The following is a 25,555-nucleotide window of genomic DNA, read 5'->3' as shown; positions in this document are numbered from 1 at the left end:
TACATACCTCATTTTTGCCATGCCCTATATTTAATACACTGAGAAAATTACAGTTAGAAATGCTCTTCAGAACTTTGCAGCTTCTACTCCCAATTAGTCTGGTTTATTGTTACTAATTAAATTTTGAAGGCTGAAAAGCCCATGTCGTATCAGTTTCAAAGTGCTTTGGGTGTTGTGGGGACTTACTTTTTAAAAGGTTAGTCTATTTCACTTCTAATCCTCTTCCCAGCATGACAGTCGTGGACTGGGCTGTTCTGCTCTGCTGTTACATTTTTTGTTCACCTCATTCTAACTTTGTGACCGGAGGCAACAATGGTGTTTGGACATGGTGTTTTAGAAATATGCCACGGATGTCTTTCTGTATGCCTTTTTGTAGAATTATTTTTGAAAAGGCTCTAACTTTGTAAACTGTAAGGTACCTTTAAAAATAGCCACCGCTAAATATCTGGGTTGTATGAGAGAAATAACTAAGTCTGTCATTTAAATGAATGAGTTTTTTGTTCTTAACCATGAATCTGTCCCATATGTCTATATGTCCAATAATCTGCATTTTCAAGGTACTACTTTGGAATATAACATAGAGTAAGGATAAATTCGCATTTTAGGTATTTCTAAATAAACATTAATGTGGATGTATTTATAATACAATGCAAGAGAAGTAAGTTATAACTTCAGGTATGCTAATTGCTACTAGAAAAGACTGAGAACATTAAGAATGCTAATGTGAAAAGGTTTAAGAAAACTTTTGTTCAATTCAAGATTGAGAAGGAAAAAGAAAACTTTTTTTCCTTTTATGACAACTTCTTTAGGAGTAGATGATTGTGAACATAACTGAGGGACTAAAATACCATTTGAGGATCACGTTCTTCATTGTGAAGACCCCTCATCTTTTTAGGTGGAGGCATTATGAAAAAGCAAGTAAGGTGGGGAGAAAAAAAAAAAAACCAAGGTGGCGATTTCTCCAAGTATAGACTGCACTCAGGTTTACCAGTACATTATTTTGAGTTTATTTGGAAAGTCAGGGAATACTCTCCTTTGGTATGAGAATTCTGAACAGTTGAATATAAATCAGCCTATGTACCTATCTACGTCTGTCTTTCCACAGACACATATACACACATGCATATATATCTACACAGTACTGACATCAGTGTTGTAAGAGTAATGTACTTTTTAGGGGTGAAGAGTCTGAATGAACCTTCACAGGTATTAGTGCCTAAAGTTGTGTTTTTGACTTTTAGATAGACACTTCCTGCCTGCATATTAGGTCATGTGGTCCAGATTCATCTTTGAAACTGCCTATACACAAATTTATGCAAGATCTTGACCACATGCAATAGAAATTTCCATGATAGAAATAACGTCCACTCTAGATATCTTTGCTTAAAATCATTTTGCAATCCATAACTAATAGCTAATACTGTATATAAACTTTATTTTACATTTGTACTAGATTTTTATTTCTGTTTATTCTTAATTCATTTTTACTCTTGGAACAAGACCAGATAAACATTTAAGCTTCTTCCCATTGCTAGGGCTATTAAGTATTGAACAAAGTTGACTTTTAAAAGGTATTGGTGATTTTTTTTATTCTTTTATCATTCTCTTTTCTATTAAACTGTTAAGATGCTTTTGTAGGTATTTTGAAAAAGTATACATTTCAATATCATTGTGTCTCTTAGTGACAAAGTAGGTACTGAATCTGTCTTGCTGATTGGGGAGGGGAAAAAAAACAACACAGAAAATGAAGGTTTCTTGATATTAGTTACCCAGCATAACTGAGAGACCTTGATCTGTTGTGTTTCCTTGATGTAATTAGCATAGGAGGCTCAAAAAGAAAAATGTTGTGTGTGGATTCAGTTTAGAAGAGATGATTGAAAAATCTTCCATGGTTCATTTGATTCAGAATTCAAGCACAAGCTATAACCCCTCTCTGCTTTTTTTGGTAGAGGTAATGCTCACTACATTATGCTTTAAGACATTTAAAATATTCATTAAGAAAAAACCAAAACAATATAAAACAGTCCATCAGTTCTGGACCTTTTACCCCCTGAAGAAGTGGTAGTCGGTGGGAACCTGTGCAGAGAATAATTAGCAGCTGGATAGAAATAGTGAGAACTAAGACAGATATGAGTAATGCCATGCCTAATCAAGGAAGGATTTTCTCAAATGAATTCTGGAATGAGCATATGCCCAAAGAATGGGTATGGGGTATACTATTTGGGAATACTCAATGACATTTTATTATACCAATGCATGAGTAAAATTACCCATATGCTGTGTTTAAAACAACAGTAAAGAAATTATATGTCTTATTCTTTATTGTTAATAGCTGTTTTGTGGTGGATTATGCTTTGGGATTGAGTTGCTTCTCAGTGGACACCTAAAAAATTTGGAACCCAGGTGGAGAGCAGCTGTTGGTTTTTGGTCCAAGCACAACTTTGTTTGGTGAGGTAGTGAGTGCTGTCCTACTGGTCACCTTGGCTAGAATAATAATAACCCTCACTCTAATGGTCTTTCTTACCTTTATCAATTGACAAAACTATGGGGGCGGTGGAGGAGAAAATGGGTGATGGGCATTGAGGATGGCACTTGTAAATGATGAATTATGGGAATCTACTCCCGAAGCAAAGAGCACACTGTACATGCTGTATGTTAGCTAACTTAACAGTAAATTATATTAAAATAATAATAAAATTTAAAAATGATAAAAATCTGATTTGCATACTGCTATGTACTGTGTGTGTGTAGTCCTGCTATGACATTTCTAAAGTAATCTGGGTGCTCTTATTTATTTATTTTTCTAATGTCTCTGAGGGAAAAACAGAATATCACCCTAAGCCTGTTTCTTATTTGAGGTTAAGGGTAATACCACCATTTGGATGAAAATAACTAACCTACTGCAAATTGTCTACATATATAATAATGAGGTTTCACTTAGGTGAGCTGTCTGCTTTGCCCTGCTGAAAACACAATATGTTTTAATCTTTAACTTTGCTCTGAGTCCATATAAAACCTTTTTCTTCCATGTGCTGAATGACATGTAAGCTTTTTTGTGTTCTTTGTTTTTTTTCTCAGTTGAAAAGGTAACATGTTTGGCATTAGGACAAAGAATGGTCCCTTACATAGCTATGCAAACATACTGGAAAACTGGCTTATGCCACTTTTTTCTCATCTCAGTATATAAACATGGAGAGTTTTAAGTTTTGTTTTCATTTTTGATTGTAATATTTAAATTACTTATTTTGGAAATGAAAAAATATGCTTTTTAGATGTGTTTTTCTTTACTAGAATAAATATTTTAGACAAGTTTTGAGGATTGTGGGATTTTCTTGTCATCTTTGCCTTTCTTAAATCTGGTTCATTATGCAAGTAGTTCTTTCACATAGAGACTATATCTAAACTTACTATTTTATTTGCTGTTCATGAAAATAAGAGATGTTTCATAATTAATTTGAATGAAATGTATAAAAGCTGTACTGCTTTAATGAGGGTTTTAAAAGGAAACTTTGAGAGAAATCCATGACAGCTCATGGGTTTTGGAATCACACCTGGTTTCTAAACCTGCCTCAATCCTGTAACTATCTATGTCTCTCTAAACTTCTTCACTGAAATAGGGATAATAATCCCTACATCACAGGGCTATTTTGAAGACTACGTAAGGTGATACAATGTCAAGTACTTAATACAGCATGTAACATATTGCAAGCATTCAATAATATCGGCAATTAATGTTGTTAACAGTTATTTTTTTAAATGTTTACTTATTTTTGAGAAAGAGAGACAGCGCATGAGGATCAGAGAGACCTGCTAGATGGGAGGGTCAGAGAGAGGGAGACACAGAATCTGAAGCAGGCTCCAGGCTCTGAGCTGTCAGCACAGAGCCTGATGTATGGCTTGAATGCACGAACTGTGAGATCATGACCTCAGCTGTAGTCAGATGCTCAACCAATTGAGCCACCCAGGTGCCCCAACACTGTTATTTTAATTATTATTATATTGAACTCTAAAAAAATTCCCCTTATTTCCTTTTTTAAAAATGACAGACACTGTTTAAAAAATAATACATTGGAAGCATTAGGGGATTATTCTTATCATGGAAGCACTGTTATCATTCAATCAGAGTTAGTAAGAATAAAATATTTTCTGGAGGCAAAGGAGTATAATTCAAAGCCTTGAATTTGAAATCAGAATAGTCTTCCACCACTTAAATGTTCTGTAATTTTAGGTCAGTAATTTATCTTCTAAGCCCAATTGCCTCATCGTTAAAATGGGAGTGATAGAAACCTGCCTTAAAGTGCTATTGTTGGGGTTAAACATCGACAGTATTTTAAAAATATCTTTTATAGTACCTGGCACTGTTATCGGTAGCAGCTTATTACCTGTTTTATTCCTCTGCTTTCTTCTTTTTCCATGTTCTCTGGTCCTTATGATTGTCTTGAGTAACCTTTACTGACTTTCTATCTTTAAACTCTTCCATGGTTTATTTAGGCTTCCTTTTCATACTTAGTTCTTTTCTTGTTTGTTTTTTAATGACTTTTTTTTCCAAAAATTTTTTATGTTTATTTTTGAGAGACAGAGACAGAGCTTCTGCAGAGGGAGGGGCAGAGAGAGAGGGAGACACAGAATCTGAAGCAGGCTGCAGGCTCTGAGCTGTCAGCACAGAGCCCAATGTGGGGCTCGAACCCATGAACCGTGAGATCGTGACCTGAGCAGAAGTCAGACACTTAACTGACCGAGCCACCCAGGTGCCCTGAGCATTTTTAATGACCGGTGAATTGACCATACAGTAGAGAAATGGGTATGTGGGGAAGGAAGCAGTTGAATATCGTTAACTTTTAAATCTAAGTCAGTGTTCAAACCTTACTTCCAGTAAACTGTATTGCCTTTACTTGATTGTAGTTGAGATGCAAATAAAATGTTGTGGGTATGTAATGATAATGTCTAATTGGTTTTTATAGCCCAGTTCTGAGAATATAGTTTCAGTGTTCAGTGAATAAATTCATGTCTTGGCTTTTACTTGACCATTAAGTTAAAAAAAATTTTTAATAAGCACTGTTTCTATGTATAAACTTTTATCTGTAGTCCTAAATAGTAAATTGTTTAACACTATTTGTTTTTTAAAAACCTGCTAACAGAATTAGAATTTGTTGTTATAAGGAATTAACTTGTAAGTTGTATTAGTTCCTGTGTACTGAAATTTTTCATAGTTGTATACTTTAAATTGTTTCATTTTTATGGAAAACAAAGTACAGTTTACTCACCATAAAAAAATAGGATATCACATAGGCGATACTTCCCAGCCACTATCTAACCTAACTCTTGTTACAGCTGGAAATTTTCAAGGCTAATGTGTTGCCCAACTCTGTGTGCTGACCTTGAATATATAAATCAAGAATAGTGAGCAGTGCAAGGAAAAGACTGGCCCCAAGTTATTGTCATACTTTAATTTGCCTAGTATATACATATATTCTGAGATTTTCTCATGACATATTAGTGACTGTTTGCTTTGAAATAACTTTATTTTATGGTGAAAAAATTGACATATGGAATCATAGAATTTTGTAGTTATGAAAAATTCTAAAGATTAATATAACTTCTTTTAAATATGAAAAAGTTAAGGTTTAAAAAGTGGATGTGATTTGGGGCGCCTGGTGGCTGGTTCCGTTTGAATGGTGGACTTTTGATTTTGGTTCAGATCTTGATCCTATGGTCATTGGATCAAGATCTGCTTGAGATTCTCTCTCTCCCTCTGCCCCTATCCCCTGCTCATGCATGTGCATTCTCTCTAAAATTAAAAAAAGATAAAAATAAATAAAAAATGGAAGTGATTTGATCAAGTTTATAGTCTTACTCTGGAGATCCAAGACTTCTTTCTTACCTCAAGTCTGGCATTTGTGGCTCTAAAATTCCCCATAAGGTATTTTGTACTGTCTCTGTATTGGGAAATTTAAAAAAAAAATCAGTAAGTAAAACTGCCAGTCTAAAACAAAGAGATAGATTATAAAGATGGACTATATATTAAATGAGATTTTAATTACCTAAGATTTTTTAAAATTATAAAGCAATACATAGCTATTTAACATGGGAATAGTGCTATTTAAGATTATGCCTAATTATCTAAAGCCAATCAGTATTATGATAATGATACATTGTGTGTTCAAAGTAAAAAATATATATATAGCAAATTACGATAACATTCATCCGATAAGAATGGTGTCTCCAAGAGGCCATGCAGTGGTCTGTGTTTGCAAAAAAGTGTAAAGATGCTTAGAGTCTGAAGTTCAGCCTTTTACAAAGTGTATGAATGAGAGTACTATTTAGTTTTTTGGAAGATGGGTTCTATAATTAGAAACGAACATCGTTATCCAAAAGTTACATATAAAGAAATCTATCCATGTATAGAATTAGGTGAAGCGAAGGCTTTGGCCTTCCACTTAAGTGGAATACACTTCCTGTATTCCACTTAAGTTTTGGTGCAGACATTAAGAAAGGTATATAGATGGCCAAAAAAGCATTGCCTAAATATGTTGAATACAGTAATAACACAGTGAGGTGTTTTGGTGAGTACCTCTTATACAGTGAAGTGTAAATATTGTGTCCTTGTGTATTGTATTGGAATGGTTTGTTAATGTGCCTACATTTCCTCTAGACTGACCTCAGAAGGGCAACAGGTATTGAGTATTATGTAGTTTTGTTTCCCCAATATAGTGGCAATACAGCAAGTACTGAATAAATACGTAAATGAGGGTGAGAACTTGTGGTTCTTTGTTCTTTTTCACTTTTTGACTTGATAAGTCACAAAGTGTTGGAAACACATAGACATCAGATCAGTTTTTGTGAATGGGTGGGTTGGATACATGGCTAAAATATGAATAAAGTACACGTGAACAAGGGGAAGTTTGTTGCTTCTTTTCCAGAAACAGAAATGAGATTTCAGTATTTATTTGCATAATGGAAGAAGAAGGCTCAACGGATGGGGGGAGGGTGGGGATGAAGATGGGCTTGATGGGTAATGAAGGCCATGCAGCAAAGGGTATCGTTTCTTTGGATATACTCAAGAAGTGATCAGGGACAAAGAACATTTAATTGTGTACGTTAAAGAAAAGCAGGAGAGCTCTGTGGTAGGAAATAGTTAAATGCACCATGTCTAGTAGGCTCTAAAATGACGTCAGGATATGTGTTTTAACCATTTTGAGGCTTAATGGTAAAAACAGCTTTCTTTTCCAGGACATATTCACGTTGGGCCATATTTACATTTTTTTTAATATTTCTGATTGTTTTTAGGATTTTAAAGTATTCATATATTGTGATACTGTTTCTTTGTTAGAGCCTCGAGAGGGGATAGTTTTGATAAAATTCCCAGTGACATAGTGAGGAGAGTAATAGTACAATTTTTTGGGAAGTTTTGTAAGCTTTATAGCAGAAGCCCTGTATTGTAAAACAATCACTTCCTAAAAATGCATTCCAGAAAAAACAGTGTTTTTCAGCTGAATGAGCTTTATTTTCACATTATTTGTTATACTTTATGTATACTCTTGGCTTACAATGTTTTTTTGGCTGAGTATATTATGAGATTTCTTTCACATGATTACTTTTATTTAACCACTCCTATTCTTAGTACAAATAGATAATAATAAAATTTATTCTAAGTTTTTCTATAAATATATGCAGTTTCAGAAAATAAGAATGTTTTCTAACAGATCAACAATCCACAAATAGGCAAAGGGTATGAAAAAGAGTTAAGCCAACTGACCAAAACTCATCTAGGAGGGTTGGTTTCACTGATAGAAGAATGCAACCATAATATGAGATATCACCTCTTTCATCTATCAGATTGGTAAGGATAAAACAGTTTGATAAAACACAGTTTTTCTGTGTATAGGGAAATAGCTAGTGTAAGGAAGTAGGTACTTTCAATACTGTTGATGGGAGTGCATCAAAATTAAAAATGCTCACAGGCCTTAATGCAGTGGATTCACATCTAAGAATTTACCTCAAGAGATGTAAGTGCACATGTTTATAAAATGTACTTAGGTATTCAGTATTTATGGGCTCCATCCACTCCAAAAATCTAGTCATAGACTGTTTTAAGAAATGTCAGCATTTCCATATAGGTGTGTGTAAAATTTAAAAGGAAAGGATAAAACATACTTTATTAGTATGCACAGACAGGATATGAGAGATCTGGAATAGGAGGGAACTTTCTTTTCATTGTATTTTTGTTGTTTAGTTTGCAGTTTTGTTTTTATTGTTGCATATGTATTTTGTAAAAATGCAGTTTGAATAGGGTTTTTTTTGACATGTACTTTACATGCTTTAAAATTTTCCATTTTGTAGTGTTAATTACATGAGTTTTAGTATATTTATAGAGTTCTGCATCTATCCATACAATCTAATTTTAGAAACGTTTCATCACCCACCCAGAAGAAACTTTGTACCATTAACAAACAGTTGCTGCCACCTCATTTCCCTAGCTCTAGACATCCATTAACTCTACTTTCTGTAAATAGATTTGTCTATTCTTGAATTCATATCAATGGTATACAACATGGAGTCACTAGTTTCTTTCAGTTAAATAATGTTTTTAAGGTTCATCTATGTTGTAGCATGTCCTACATTACTTTTTGAGTTAAAAAACGTTAAAAATTTAAAGTGAAAAAAGCAATTGCAAAATTCCTTATTCTTTGTAACTGTATTGTGCAATGGTTGTGAAATGGAAGAGAATTGCAGAGAAATTATTTTTTGTTAATAGTTATTATTTACTGAGCATGTTTGATATACTAGTAACTTTCAGGCTTTTTGCATGTTATTTCATTTAATCCTTACATATATGTAATAGATGATATTGTATTGTTTCTACAAATTAGTAAAGTAAGTGGTAGGACTATAAATTTTGTGTTGATTCAGACATAAAAGTGTAAACTATAAAAATAGATGTATGTAGATGTCTATTTTACAACTAAAGTTAGAATATTTTAAGTGCTACATAACATTACCACAATTCACAGTGAAACTACCATTCACTAGCCAGGCATGTCTAATAGAATTTTTTGCAGTAATGGAGATATTCTGTAGCTGTTCTATTATAATATCCACAGCCACATGTGGCTTTTGATTCCATGAAGTATGACTAGTGTGAATGGGGAACTGAATTTTAATATTATTTAATTATAAATTAAATATAAAGAGCCACACGCTGCTTCTGTCATTGATGTAATAACAGTTACAGGTTGATCCAGGTAACCCTTATTCTTAGAGCCACAGCAACCAAATTGCAACACATGTAACAGTAATCTCAAGGTCCTGGACATTAGACACCAAAGGGCAGAGGACCCTCAGAGCTGGGAAACAAATGAGTATGCTAGCTTGCTAGAGTTTCCAGGCTTGGATCTAAGAAGAGGCATTCAGACAAAGTCAAGGACTTTCCGAGTTGAAGAAACAGAGTAGAGTGTGAGAGAAAACAGTGTTGGATAGAGTTCACAGAATAGAAGACCAGAGAGAAAAGTGATCAGCTGCTTACAGGTTAGGGCCTGTACCTGAGGGTAATGCCCTCAGCCAAGGAAAGAACAACCTGAAAGGATCCGAGGTCCTTACTTGATTGCTTGGCATTCAGATAGCAGCAGGAATGGTGTCTGTTTTTAATAGCCAGACTGGAAAATCTCAAGATTCTTGTGGCACTGGTTAAAGTACACAGAAGGGTCTTATCTCAGTGATGGAGAGTAACTGGCTCTAAATTGAGTAGTACTCTACTCCCTCCTAAAATATCTTAAGAGTAAATCCTTAAATAATCAAACTGTTTCCAAATAACTGTGTCCCAGAACAAAGCTCAAGAAGATTTATGAGAATACAAAAATATCCAGTACTCAAGCAAGGTAAAATTCGGAATGTCTGTTATCCAATCAGAACTACTGGGCATGCAGTAAGAAATAAAATTTAACCTGTAAGGAGAAGATAAATTTGTCAATTGATACCAAACCCAAATGACAAAGCTGTTAGACTTAGCAGGCAAGGACATTAAAAAGATTTATTGTATCTGAATTCCATAGTTGCAAAAAGTTAGAGACATGGAAAATGGGGGAATCTAAATCAGACTTCTAGAGATGATAATTACAGTGTATCAGATGGAAAATGCATTAATGGCATTCATTGCAGGAGAAAAAAATTGATAAATTGTTTCTACAACCCAAAATGAAACACTGTAAAAAGAATTTTTTTTTTTTACAAGATAAAGAGAACATTTCTTGTGGGACAACTTCAGGAGACCTATTTTACATTAATTAGAGCTAAAGGACAAAAGGAGGGAAGAAAAAATAGCTGATGTAATTATGGCTAAAACATTTTCAAATTTGGTGAAAATTGTAAACTCATAGGTCCAAGAAATTTAATGAAGCCCTAGTACAAGAAACATGAAGAAGCCTACTCCAAAGCACATCATAATCAAATTGTAAGAAGATATTAGAGTGACATTTGTTGAGCCAACTACTGAAATAAAATGATCCATCAACCTAGAAATCTACACTCTGCAAAAATATCTTTGAAAACGAAGGAAATTTTTTTAGATCTACATTTGTAAAGAAAAAGGGTTACAGTGTAGTCATTTTATAATATAGGTTAAAGTATGATAGAGGACAACAATTGTACAAAGATCAGGAGAAGAGAAATGGAAGGCTACTGTTGTAAAGATCTGTATCATATATTAAGTGGTTATAATATCCCCTGAGTGGAGACTGTATCAATTTAAAGATCTACACTGTAAACCCTAAAACAAACACTAAAATAAGCCAACAAAGGAGAAAAAGTGGAGTCCTATAAATACTCAGTCCACAAGAGGTAGAAAGGAGGAAAACGAAACAAATGAGAAACAATAGAAAAATAAAGACCAAGTGATAGATTTAATTCCGAATTAAATCTATATTTACATATAGTCATGTTAAACACTCTTTGCCAGTGAAGAGATGGAGAATTTTCAGATAGAATAAAAAACAAGAAACAACAAGATGCCTTTGCACAATGAACTTCTAATATAAAGACTCCATCAATTAAAATTAAAAATATGGATAATAGTATCAAAAGAAATCTGGAGTTATTGTCAGATAAAATAGATTTCAGAGCAAAGGAGTATTATCAGAGATAAGGTGATTTCATCATGATAAAGTGGACATAATTCTAAATGTTTATGTTCCTAAAAACAGAGCTTCAGAATACATCCAGGAAAAAGTGATAGAATTGCAAGGAGAGATTGTGAAGACAACTAGCTCCACAATTACAGCAAGACATTTTGATAACTTCTCTCAATAATTGATTGACAGGTAGACAAATCATTAAGGATAAGGAATATTTGAACTACACTGTCAACCAACTTGACCTAATTGATACTCTCTGCCCAGCAAAAGTAGAATGCACAATCTTTTCAAATGCACATGATTCCGGGGTGGGGTACCTGACTGGCTCAGTCTAAGGAGCATGTGACTCTTGATTTCACCATTGGGAGTTCAAGCCACATTTTGGGTATAGAGATTACTAAAGAAGAAAAATAAACTTTAAAAAATTAATAAAATACACATGGGTATTTACCAAAAAATTAAATATATTCTAATATATTCTGGGACACAAAATAAACCCTGATAAATTTAGAAATTATCAAGTCATAAAATACTTTCTGACCATAATAGAATCAAATAAGTCATAACAACAGAAAGGTCACTGAAAATCCCCAAATATTCGGAAATTAATATACTTCTAATTAGGTCATGGATCACAGCAGTAAGCAAAAGCAAAACTAGAAAGTATTCTGAGTGCCTGGGTGGCTCAGTCAGTTGAGCATCCAACTCTTGATTTCATCTCGGGTTATGATCTCACAGTTCATGAGATTGAGGCCTGCATCAGGCTCTGTACTGACAGCATGGAGTCTGTTGGGGATTCTCTCTTTCCCTCCCTCTCCACCCCCTGCAAATAAATAAATAGATAAATACATTAAAAGAAGTATTCTGAATAAACAAAAATGAATAACCAGCTTATCAAAATTACCAGGATCCATATACAGTGGGTAATTTTGGCATTATATACTGATATTAAAAAAGAAAAATTTAGATCAATGCCCTAAATTTCTATCTGTAAGAAAATAAGAAAACAAAAGCAAATGAAATCTAAAGCAAACAGAAAAAGAAACTAATAAAAATCAAATTGAAATCAATGAAATAGAAACAGAAAAACAACAGAGAAAATTATTTAAACCAAGTTTGTTCTTTGATTAAATCAGTGCAGTTAATATATCTGTACCTAGACTGATCAAGAAAATAAGATACAAACTACTAATATTGGAAATGAGGTGACATTACGATAGATTCTGCAGCTATGAAGATGATAATAAGGGAATGCAGTTAAGAACTTTTTGGATGTGAAACGTGTTCATTATCTTGATTATGAGGATGATTTTATAGGTATATATACCTATATCAAGATATACAAAAACATGTACTTTAAATATGGTAATTTTACTTCAATAAAGCTATTAAAAATTTAGCCACATGTGAATTACTAGCTAAAGATTTGGACTTTGAAGCAGTCAGTCAGTATCTGTAAGCTCCTTGAGGGTCTAAATTGTATTTAAGTATTTTCTGTACAGAGCAGCCATAGAGTAACTCATTTGACCAATATTTGTTTAATGACGGAAATACAAGATACAGTTACTGGGGTAAGCATGGATGTATCACATTTCTTCTCAGTATATTAGTTTCCTGACATGAAAAAAACATAGGGTTTATCTAAGTTCCCTTCGCATTCAAATTCTGAAATTTGAAAAACAGAAAATGTTCTTCCTTATTTAACTGCAGATGTACATTTTATTTGGAAAAGCATTTTTTGAAGACTGTTTAATAAATTAGCAAAACTAATTTAAAAAGCTTTCAAAACACTATGTCTCTAAAAATTAAATATTTTCTTTAGCACCTTTAATTAACACAATACTGAACACTTTTCATAATAAAACTTAGAATCTTTCCAGTGGTTCCTTTGATGTAGTCCCCTTGCTTATTCCTCATCTCCTCAGTGTCTCTACTGAGTCTCGGCTTCCTTGACCACTTCATATAAAACCACAGTGCCTGTTCTCCTGCACTTTATTTCCTTATCCTGCTTTCTTTTTCTCCCAAACTGCTATTACTATCTAACATAGTATTTTCTTTTAATCTTCTTTCACCTGACTAAAAAATAACTTTCATTAGAACGAGGACTTCGCCCATTCTGTGTACTATTGTAGGTTCTAGAACAGTGCCTAGAACATATTAGGCATTCAGTAAATAACTGTTAAATGAATTGATCTACTGTACATTAATATTCTTTAGATTCTCCCCCCCCCAGCTTGTACAGAGTTTCATCTCTTGAATCTCTACTGTATAAAAAAGAGAACTTCAATTCTCACTTTATAGACAAGAAATCTAAGTCTTAGGGAAATTAGATAAGGCATTGAAAGTAACATACAACTAGATTCAAACCCAGATCTTATATATTCCAGAGCTTGAAGTCTTAAACATTGTACTTTTTCCCATTTTTGTGTGTATTATTCCACAAAGATAAATGTTAGTTTAACATGAGCATTGATAGGTTTAGAATATTAGGATAGAGTATAGCAACATTTTGAGAGAGACTAAGGAAATTTTCCTTAGAGAAAGGTAAAGGGCATGGAAAAGATTATTGCAACACTTCTAGAGAGGTTTGTAAGTGGGTCTGCAAGGGAGGAAAATGACGAATTCAGGGAAAGAATGAAACCTTGAACATCTGGGAAGTAAGGCTTTGCCCAGAGGGTATAGAATGATAGGGAACTAAAAGTTGAGTTTCGTGATCTGAGTCATTGGGTGGCAAATTATAGCTAGTATACCAACTCCCTTGGATTTTAATTTTTAATTTGTTAATCATTAATTGAAAGTTATTCCATGTACTCTAAGTTATGTTTACAGGAACTGATAATGAACCTTATGCATCACTGATAGGATGTTTTTTAAGGCAAAGGAAAAGAGAAAAGGAAGGAGAGAGGACAGAAGATTTTGTGTGTGTTTATTAGAATGAGATTTTATATACTTTATACAGAGAAGAAGGTTTTATGTGTTTTCTATATAATAAATAATATAGATATAAATAAATATATAATATATAGATATAAATGATAGATATAATAAATAATAATAGTCCTTAAGTTGACTAGAAATTGTGTTGGAAGTTCTAAAACACTATTTTCCCCTGTATTCATTTTTGTTGTACTTTGTGGTAAGCCATTTACAGTTAAAGATTCCTCATTTGTCATTTGTCTGTGATGTGAGGCCATTGACAATCATGTTTCAGTTTATACTATTGTTAACATAAGAACACATTTTACAACTTGTTTTTCAGTGATTTTAATATATGTGCTGCTGAAACAAGCACGTTTTTCAGTGATTTAAAACAACTTATGGAGGTCCAATTTGTTGGCATAACTAAGCTTTTGGTCAGGAGTTGGATTCTGAATTCTTTACATATCCACCTTATTATATTGTGTTTGGTGTGATGTATTTAANATTAAAAAAATAAATAAATAAAAGGAGCTTTTTAAATTTAGATTTACTGTGTTTGGATGCCTGCTCTTAGAGGAATTTTGTTTTACAGCTAGTCTGTATCCCACAAAGGATGATTATATTTTTAGGAGTTTTTCTTATTGATTAGAATTGGTTGACAACTGAACTGTATTTTACATTTGAAAAAAAAAATCTCATCATCTTGGTATAATAGTTAATAAGCTTTATGATTTATTTGCTAACTTCATTATATAAATGAACAAATATCTTTGTTCTTTAATATTTATGCTTCTTCAGGCATTCTTAGAGATAATTTTAAAACTTCACTATTCACTATTCCTCTTGAACCATGTTACCCTTCTACCCAGTCTATATATATATATAAATATATATATATATTTACAACATATATATACATATTGTATAATGTGCATAATTACATAATTTGTGCGTGTGTATGTGTGTGTGTGTGTGTGTGTGTATGAGCAGACTCATTATTGCCTTAATATGGCTTATTTGAAAGGGAATGTGATACGTGCATGACTAGTTTTGCACATCTTTAAGTTGTTTCAGGCACAAGAAATACAAGGGTATTTTGCTTTCATAACACACAAATGATGCAATGACATGGATGGAGCTACAGAGTATTATGCTAAGTGAAATAAGTCAGAGAAAGATAAATACCATATAATATTACCTCCATGTGGAATCTAAGAAACAAACAAAAGAAAAACAAAGGAAACAAATGAGTAAAGGGAAAAAAGAGGAAGAGGGAGACAAATCAAGAAACAGACTCTCAATTAGAGAGAACAAATTGGTGGTTACCAGAGGGGAGGTGAGTTGGAGCATGGGTTACCTAGGTGATGGGGATTAAGAAGGACACTTGTGATGAGCACCAGGTGTTGTATGGAAGTGTTGGATTGCTATATTGTACACCTGAAACTAATGTAACACTGTGTGCTAACTATACTGGAATCAAAATTTGAAAAGAAAGACACAAAGATGATGTCAGTGTTCTTTTGCAAGTAATATATTTTCTCCTTGTTGTAGGTCCTTTTGTTCTGCATCACAGCTGCCATGTACATGTTCTTTTTCAGGTATGTCCTGTTATACCTATTTATCTTAATAGAAAAAAGAGTGTTCCTTTGTAGTTTTTTGAATCGGCCATACAACTAAAGTTTTTCCCTATATAATTGTTTCTCACAAGTGGCATGAGTTGTTTTTGTTTTGTTTTTTTCTTCACTCTAAAGTAGTTAGAGATGAATCACTGCTTCTTAGTGAATAGAGGGAGGGAAGGAAGATCTGTTGTTTTTTCACATTCTACTTACAGGTTCATCTTGGAAAGCTGATTATGTAAGTTAATAGTCTCAACTTTTGACAAGTGAGTTTTTGTTTTTTCTGGACCTGATTTTAGGTATTCTTCATTCTCCTTATAAAGCAGTCAGCATTTTAGATTTAAATGAGAGAAAAGTGATGGTAGAGCTTAATCTAAATCTTCTGTAGGGATAACCCAGCACGTTGAATTAATCCATAATGTCAGAGTTCTGTTTCCCATTGACACTGAAACTGTGAGGTCTGTAGAGGAGGGTTAGGATCGCTTAAGATTTCAAGGTCAATAAGAAGGATTCAAATGGAATCACTATATAACCGTAGCAGTACAGGAATGGGTTTTTTTACTGGGAAGAGTCCACTCCTTCATAACCTTTATTGTCAGTGATAGCAGTAATTCCCATTTATTTCACTCTTATTACACTAATTTGAGTAGACTTTTTCTTGGTTTTCCTGGATATAGGCAGAATTCAATCACAGCAGGAAGGACCAAACTTTTAAAATTAAAATTTTATTTGATTGACAAAGGCAGTTACATGTTTTAATAAGATATATTTGGTAGATACCTTTATTTTTTTCTTTTTACCTAAATGAGACAATTCAACCATACCAGAATTTTAAAACAGTTAGTTTCCTGCCAGAACACCCTAATAAATACTTGATTTGATAAGCACAGTGATATGGTTTTAACTTATTATGACTTTATCAGATATTTTATATGCACATATAAAGTGGTACTGCTCCTGTTACTCTTATAAAGGGACAGCATGGCCCTTAGAAGGGGAAAAATGGATCAAATTTCAGAGTAGGGAGGACTTGATTTGCAAAGGATTGGTAATGAGTGCATAGTATTTTCTTGGTTATTAGTGACTGAAAACTCATTTCAGCTCTCTAGGAGTCTTTCAGCAGCTCTCTAGGGATCTTTGTGAAATTGTTAGAATTACTAGTAGTAAAGTAGAGGAGTTAAGGACAAGAACTATATCATTGCATCAATTTCCCAAAACTTCATGTTGTATTCATATTTATTAGTAGGACAATATTGCAAAAAGTTCACCTGGCTGATCTTTATGTCTATCTAGTCTGAAGATAAAGCATACCTAGTGGGGAAAATATAAAAAGCTGAAAACTTAGAAACCTCTCTTTTGTTGATATGCACAGAAGGGAAGTACAATATCCAGTAAATTTTCCTTTTGTGAAAATTCCTAAATGAACAGATAGTAAATGCAACAATCCTTCCCAGTATGACACTTAAAGATAGCATATTTGACCATCATTTAGCATTTCTTGGTCATCAGTTTTGAGGTTTAAAAACAAGTTGTATGTTGAAGATAGTGATAATACCCAAGTTTTAGCATAGTCCTAGGAAATCATACTTTGAAAACTGCTGCCATCAATGTAGTATTTTTGGTGTAGAAAGAATCAGCCCTATAAATATGTATTTTGGTGTAGAGCTATGAAACCTTTTCCTGTTTCAGTCACAAAGTCTAGGTTAAAAACAACAATTTAAAATACTTTCCAGAAGGCTCAATACAAGGTTTTAGTGCCAAGATAAACATTTCCCGTTTTCTGAGGAAAGGGGTTGTTTTCTCCTAAAAGAAGCACTATCACCAAATTCCTAGTGTTCTTGGCAGAAGTTAGTTTGAATAACTCAACAAAAGAGGTTTGGCAAATGGGAAAATAAAACCATTTATAAAGTACTACAATCAAACAGAACACTGCTACATGTTTGGCTGAACTCCGGCATGTGTTTGGAATGAACAAACAATATTGTACACAGGAGTTAGTAAATCTAATTGCATTAGAATATTATATTCTTAAAATTCAAGTTTATAATATGGGTATTTGAGGTCACATTGTTTCCATTTATTAACAATTTTAATTTTACTTGTATAAAATTAGATAAGTATCAAATGATATTGTCCCTTGGCCCCCATTTATAGCACTTCCTTTGGAAAAGAGAGGGAAACATTATATGTTAGAAATTAATCAACTTGTCTTTTTATCCTAGCCTAGAAAAAGGAAAAAGGGAAATAGAAGTAGATTTTCTTTCAATAGAGAGAAGGATGTACCAATTTTATTTATTTCGAGAAGGAACTTGAGGAAGTAGTTCCATAAATATTTTCTAAAAATGACATAGAGGATGTGATGGTTACAGTATGAATTTACTTAAGAAACAACCCAGTGTTCTTGGTATTAAAATTATGGCTATTAAAATGTATAATGAAAGTATCTTACTTTTGAATAGCTCTTTTGTTGTTTTTTTTTTTAATAGTTTATTGTCAAATTAGTTTCCACATAACACTCAGTGCTCATCCCCACAAGTGTCCTCCTCCATGCCCATCCCCCCCTCCCCCCACATCCATCAGTCCTCAGTTTTTGTCAGCATTCAAGAGTCTCTCATGGTTTGCCTCTCTCCCTTTCCCCCACCATTTCCGCCCTTCTTCTCCCCCTTGTTCCTCCGTCAAGTTCCTCCTAATCCTCCTATACGTGCAAACATATGATATTTGTCCTTCTCTGCCTGACTTATTTCGCTCAGCATAACACCCTCAAGGTCCATCCATGTTGCTACACATGGCCAGATTTCATTCTTTCTCATTGCCATGTAGTATTCCATGGTATAGATAAACCACATCTTCTTGATCCATTCATCTGGTGATGGACACTTAGGCTCTTTCCATGTTTTAGCTATTGTGGAGAGTGCTGCTATGAACATTGGGGTACATGTGCTCCTATGCATCAGCATTTCTGTATCCCTTGGGTAAATTCCTAGCAGTGCTATTGCTGGGTCATAGGGGAGTTCTATTGTTAGTTTCCTGAGGAACCTCCACACTGTTTTCCAGAGGGGCTGTACCAGTTTACATTCCCACCAACAGTGTAGGAGGGTGCCCGTTTCTCCACATCCTCGCCAGCATCTAGAGTTCTCTGATTTGCTCATTTTAGCCACTCTGACTGGCGTGAGGTGGTATCTCAGTGTGGTTTTGATTTGTATTTCCCTGATGAGGAGGGATGCTGAGCATCGTTTCATGTGTCTGTTGGCCATCTGGATGTCCTCTTTGGAGAAGTGTCTGTTCATATCTTCTGCCCATTTCTTCACTGGGTTGTTTGTTTTTCGGGCGTGTAGTTTGGTGAGTTCCTTATAGATTCTGGATATTAACCCTTTATCTGATATGTCATTTGCAACTATCTTTTCCCATTCCGTTGGTTGCCTATTAATTTTCTGGGTTGTTTCCTTGGCTGTGCAGAAGCTTCTTTTGTTTTTTTTTAAGAGGTAGTTTTTTTTTCCATATGCATTTTCTCATACATGGCAATCTTGATTTTCAATCTGTATACTAGAAATAAGGCTTACATTCAAATGGAATCCTTAGAAAACTTTGGAGACTTGGGTTGAGAAAAGGTAGTATGTACAGAGAGTTCTTAGCCAACTGACCGTCCATCCATCCAGACGTCCTTTGATTCCAACATATGGTGTCAATTCTGTTAGGAACTGGGGTACAATATTTTGGAGATGTTTTGAAAGAAGTCTCTCTGTACAACCCCACTGGACATTCTTCATAATGATTCTGCCTCCTTGGTTCAATCATTTCATTATTTTGCATGTCATCATAACTGCCTTAAAAATGCCTATCACTATGAAGCAGAAGTGCTGGTTGAAAACTTCGTAGAATGTTTTGTTTCATGCATACCTTTAAGGCATTTTTTTTTTTAAACTTCCTGATGTGTATTAGTGGGTAAAGCAACTTGTTTTTTTTCTTTTTTTTTAAGTCAAGGATTTATTATAGTTGTTCATTCAGTTGATTAGGATCTTTCCAGTGGTCATGTGGAGAAATGAGTTTCTTTTGAATCATTAGCTCTTTTTTTCTTTTGTTTTAACAAAAAGCAAAGAGAAGAATCAACAACAATGCAAACAGCATGCCAAAACTATCACACTTATTCCTGCTCAAAAAAACAATGAAGCATGCTACACCTTTAAACAATTTATTTTATTGGTTTTATTTTCAACTCTAAGTATCTGTGTATGAAGAACACATAGTTGAGAAAAATGAAGTAATTCAGCTTCACTTTTCTTTAAATAATTTAATTTAAAGTGGTATCATAAAGCATATTATGACAACTCTGATCACATTCTAGTGAGTGCCTAGCTAGAAATTCTTTCCACCTGCCTTTGCAAAGACAGCAAGAAATTGAACAGTTTGTTTAAACAGGTAGATTGAAGGGCTCAGAATTGTCATAGCAGATAATCTACAGACTGTGTATGACTGATTCACAGTAGACATACTTTAATCTGCTATAAACATTGAAAAGCATTCCATTTTTATTTAGAAACCAGCACAGGGGTGCTTGGGTAGTTCAGTTGGTTGAACATCTGACTCTTCGTTTCGGCCAGGTCATGGTTTCTTGGTTTTGTGAATTTGAGTCCCCGTTGGGCTCTGTGCTACCAGCCCCTGCTTGGGATTCTCTCTTTCCCTCTCTCTCTGCCCCTACCCTACTCACACTGTCTGTCTGTCTCAAAATAAATAAGTAAACAAAACAAAAAAGAAACCAGCATGAATTAAAGTTTATTATTTTTGTGTTTGAAACATTATTTCGAAACAGCATTGATGCTTGACATTTGATGAATTCTAGTCAACTCTCTGTGAAGGTACCAATAATAAACTCTTTCATTATACTCAAGATATGGATGTATTTTGTTTAGGAAAATGGCACTATTTATTGGCTGTCTGCAATTTTTGAGTGAAAGACGTTTGTGATTATTCTTGAATCAATCCCTCTGTAGATGTAAACGAGTATCTTTGAAGTAATTTTAACAGCAAATAAAAAACCTTTGATCTGGGTCTTTCAAGCATTATTGATTTTAATAAAAGTCCTTTAAATACGAATTAGGTTCTGTTTTTTAAAGTACTGCCTAAAGTACACAAAAATCTATTCCAGGAAATTATGGCATTTGAACTTTAAACTTTGACTATAGATTTAGTAGAGTTTGCCCTAAATAATTAGATTTATATATATTAAAATATCTTTTAAGTGTATTTGTTTTTGAGGAGGGGTGCAGAGAGAGAAGGGGACAGAAGATCAGAAGCGGCTCCATAATGACAGCAGAGAGCCTGATGTGAGGCTTGAACACAAAACCATGAGGTCATGGCATGAACTGAAACCAAAGTTGGACACTTAATGACTGAACCATCCAAGCACCCCTAGGTTTATATTTTGAAGAGATTTCTTCCAGCAAAGTGGAGAGTGAATCGGAGGTTTGGAGGGGCATAATAATGACAGGTAATGGTAGGATACTGTTGCAGTTGTCCTAGAAAGATAGGGTGGGTCATGACTGAAGGTTATTATGGTAATGATGTGGTGAAGAGTGGTTGTATCTAAGATATGCGGATTGGTGCTTGGATGATGAAGAGTGAAACACTGGAAATTAGCAAATGAGAAAATGTGTGGAAATTGAGTACAATTTTTTCAAATACTGAGACTGAAGTGTGTTTCAGAGATTTGCACAGAAAAATATAGATACCAAATACTTGGGTATTTGGAGATCAGAAGATAAACAGAGGCTATTCTGGAATGTCCAACTGGTTGACTACAGACAGATTATACAACTTCTATATACTCAGTTTTTTTGTTTATTAAAAAGTATAAATTATTATATGGACCTCATAGGTAGGGTTCTGGTGATTAAATTAGACAGTGTCTTTCAGACTTTTTTGGATATAACCCTAAGAGCTACATTTTATATTGTGAATACACACACACATAAATTTTCCAGAATAATACATAGCCTTATTGCATTGAATACATTTAGATCTTTTTTATTCTAATTTATTTTATTTTATGCTTAAATAGAAGCTGCATTGAACCACTAATGAGTAACGACAGCAGTGTGAAAACTGCCAAGCTAATATATGCAAGCACCTGGCGTAGAGATTATTACTTTAACAGAAGTAGGGTTCCGAGTCGGGATTATTGTGTTTAAACTATTGAATGTTAATTAAAATGGAGGATTTCAAGAATGAGGACATTATCTTTTAGTGTTAAAATTGTAAATATATTTTTTAAGATAAAGGCAAAAAACTGTTCATTTGCTGTAGCACTTAGTGGGGAGTGGTAACCTGGTAGAGAAAATTTCAACCTGGTAGTTGAAAGAGTAGATTGAGAAGTGTGACATGATGTTCATTTTAAGTATATAAAATTACATTTGTCAATTATTTTTAATAAGGTTGGGAATTTTTTTTAAATAAATGCAAACAAAATGTGAGATGAGGAGGTAGAATAAGTACAATAAACTCAAGAAATTTGAGAGGAGAAAGGCAAGTTGTTACAAGATTAAGGTTTTTCTTTTGGATTCTTTCTTAGTTTATTATTTTTTTTAGACAAGAGAGACCAGACAATGGGAAAGTTTAAGTGGGTAAAAGAAAGTTGCACAGGCAGGAGAGATTGACAAGTTGGGGAATGGGAAAGAGAAGGGAAATGGCCTAAGATGCAGTGCAGAATGTAAACATAGATAGCTATATTGTTAAATCTACTTGTCAGGGAGAGATCGTGTTAAATGGTTAGGAGGAAATTGGTGTTCTGTTTGGAAGCCTTGAACATATGGTTTGAGTGGAAGAGGACTAATACACAGGAGACATAGTAAATAGAAAAATCTTAGGCCTTTGGCTTCCTAAAATTCATTGTCATTCTTCAAAGGTAAATTAACTTGTTAATAAAAATTGACATGGGCTTGGGAAACCAGTATTCCTCAGAATACCAGGTGAATTGAGGTACTTCATAATGGGTAACTAAACTACTTACCAAAAATGTAAGTTCTGTCCTATGCAAAGATAAAATATCGAGATCATTAGAACTGTTGCTTTCCTCAAAGCAAATGGAAAAGGTGAGAAAACATGGGTTCATAACTGTTGTAAATCACTCCCTCTGAGAAGGAGAGTTTATTTTCAAGCCATATGAAAATCTTTCTTTTTGGGGGGAAGAAAATTAGTCTGCCCATGTGGTGAATGTACTCCATCTGTGGGTAGAAGTTGTAGCAAATCTGTTTTCACTTTTTGCCTGTCAGCCACGTGATATACTGTGCCTGGATAAAGAAATGATCTGTGCTCAAATATTTTATATCAAATATAAATGTTTATTGTTTTTAGTATCGATCAAAGAGAAATATCATTTGGAGACATACCATCAACTTAAAATGCAACTCCTTACAAACCTAAGGGGACACAGTCACACTAGAAGTGGTCAGTTGCCGTTTCAGTTTTATTTTCAAATATAAAAATGGAATTTTGTGGGGGGGGGCTCTAAGTGTAAATATTTTATTTATTTTTACTGACGTCAAAGTTCAAGAAGTGATGATGTTCACACGTTACTGAATCAGTGAAAAGTTTGCACCATTAACATACTGCTGTCCTTCATTGCCAGTAGGCTTGTTCTAGTCCCATCACGGTTCTGAGGTTCCCCTGGATATTGGAACCTCTTTGTGAATTGAGACGGCAATTTGCAGTTAAAATAAAGGATAAACAATAAATTGGGTGCCTGGATGGCTCATTCAGTTAAGGGTCTGAGTTCAGCTCAGGTCATGATCTCGTGGTTTGTGAGTTTGAGCCCCACATTGGGTTCTGTGCTAACAGTGTGGAGTGTGCTATTGATTCTCTGTTTGCCTCTCTCTCTGCCCCACCCTCCTTCTCTCTCAAAAATAAACATTAAAAAGAATAAACCATAAGTATGTTAATGTTTTTTTAACCAATAGCCTGATGTATACTTTGACATAAAACAAGTTTTAACCTCTGTTAGCACTGTTCAGCTAAATCAAGTTGGCACTATATAGTTGAATTTATTTTTTATCTCATCTGTAAGACATGATCTAGCTAGAATTTAGTAGTTGTAATAACTGTGTCATGATCAAGCAGTTATTGGTTCAGTGTTCTACAGTTGTATTTATTTTATTGACAGAAGAATAATTCTTCTTATAAATAATTCTTTTTAAGTAGTTACGAGCAATAAAAATGTTTTGTTTTGGAAGTGGCAATTCACAGAAGATTTGAGAAAAGCATTGTTAAGTAAACGTTTTTGTTTTGAACAACAAGGAATTCTTCCTGGGTATAAGAAACTGTTACCTTTATAGAAGTCGGAGCAAATCAAATATTCATAGGTAAGGAAAATAGTATTGGTAGTATTCACCAATACTAACAGTAGTGGTGAATTCTTGAAATAATTTAAATACGTGTTTGTTTCGTTTTTTTCTGATAATCTCAGTAATAGTTTATTAGCAGTGGTGATTACTACTGGAGGTGGTTTGTGTAAAAGGGTACTTAGTACATGCTTTAAAATGATACTGAATTTAAAATATGATTAGAAGTAAAATTTTAGGTTTTCAGAATTTCCATTTTTACTTAATGAAAAACATAGGTGTGTTTTTGGAGGTTCCATGGTATATGGAAATGATAGTCTTCGATGCCACACATTTGAAGAGAACTCTCTTTAGGTTTTGGCTCTAGCACTTACCAATTCTGTAGCTTCATCAAGTTATTTGTTTATTTTTTAAATTTTTTATCCATACAGTTATCCGTATGGCTATGAGAATTTAGAACAGAAATCCCTACAAAAAAATAATTTTTTAAATGATACTTATGTTTCCAAGCCAATCTTTAAAAGCTAACCTATAAATGAGTCTATAAAACGTACTTGGAGTATAGTGCCAGTGGTACTATAGAAATGAATAATATTTATGATAATATACTTTTGGGGAAATGCATTCATTCCCAGTATGGTAGAGCTAAAGCCAAAGGATTGAGAAGTATCCAGTTCTTGAGCTACTCCACAGAGTCCCCTGTCCAAGCAAGAGCTCAGAGCACAGGTGATGGGAAGTGAGGGGGTAGAAGAACAGAATTGGCCCTCTTAGGAAGAGAATGGTTAAAAACAAAATAAAACAAAAACAGGCTAATACTGCAAACTAAATAGCCACGGAATTGGGATTCTGGTTTAACCTGGGGCTTTCCTTTCTGTTGTCTTCGTTTTTCTTTCTTTTTCTCCCATCTGTTCTCTACTTTGATGCCATCTGACTGGAGGGGTGTTGGGGCAGCAGAGTAAGTGAGTCTAGAGAAGAAGGGGTCTTCGAAGTATAGAGTGGATGGGCCCTGTAGGGGTTGAGGGTAGGAGGAGAGGGGAGAGTGGAGTGAGAAGAAAAGAAGTGTGTTGGCCTCAGATTCCCAGAGCAGCAAAGATTTGACTGGGTCATTCTTTTGCTAGCCTTACTCTCAACTAGTTGCTGCTAGTCCATGCATTGAAAACTGGACTAAAAAATCTAACAAGGTTAAAATGGATAAAGGATGGGGATTAAGGAGTGCACTTCCTGTGGTGAGTACCAGGCGATGTATGGAATTGTTGAATTACTATATTGTACACCTCAAACTAATGAAATACTGTATATTAACTAACTGGAATTAAAATAAACCCTTAAAAAAAGAATGGAGCCAAACAGGGTATCCTTTTCCCTCCAAGTTCCAAATCTCTCTAGGCATTATATTGCATCATATTATATATGAAATAAAGCCACAAGTGATTCCTGAAAGTCTGTAACACTTTTTTGTCATTTTTCATAATCCAACTGGTGCCGTGCATTTGACCCTGTTTTCATACAATTGACTCTGTCTTACCTCTTGCCTGTAGGGGGTGGGAATGATGGAGAAGAGGAG

At 34.1% G+C, this 25,555-nt stretch overlaps 1 protein-coding gene across 1 annotated transcript in view; it reads left to right on the top strand.

The window, feature by feature from the left end:
- Positions 1-25,555, top strand: part of TMEM135 (transmembrane protein 135) — a 234,669-nt gene that overhangs the window by 136,520 nt on the left and 72,594 nt on the right. Inside the window, exon 6 of the mRNA XM_077778976.1 lies at positions 15,597-15,643. Coding sequence (XP_077635102.1) covers positions 15,597-15,643 — 47 coding nt within the window. The remainder of the gene's footprint in view (positions 1-15,596; positions 15,644-25,555) is intronic.

Source organism: Crocuta crocuta, unplaced genomic scaffold (assembly GCF_008692635.1).
Source record: "Crocuta crocuta isolate KB4526 unplaced genomic scaffold, BGI_CrCroc_1.0 scaffold148, whole genome shotgun sequence".
Classification (NCBI taxonomy): Eukaryota; Metazoa; Chordata; class Mammalia; order Carnivora; family Hyaenidae; genus Crocuta; species Crocuta crocuta.
Note: the sequence above shows the minus strand (reverse complement) of the source record. Positions and strands in the feature narration are given on the sequence as shown.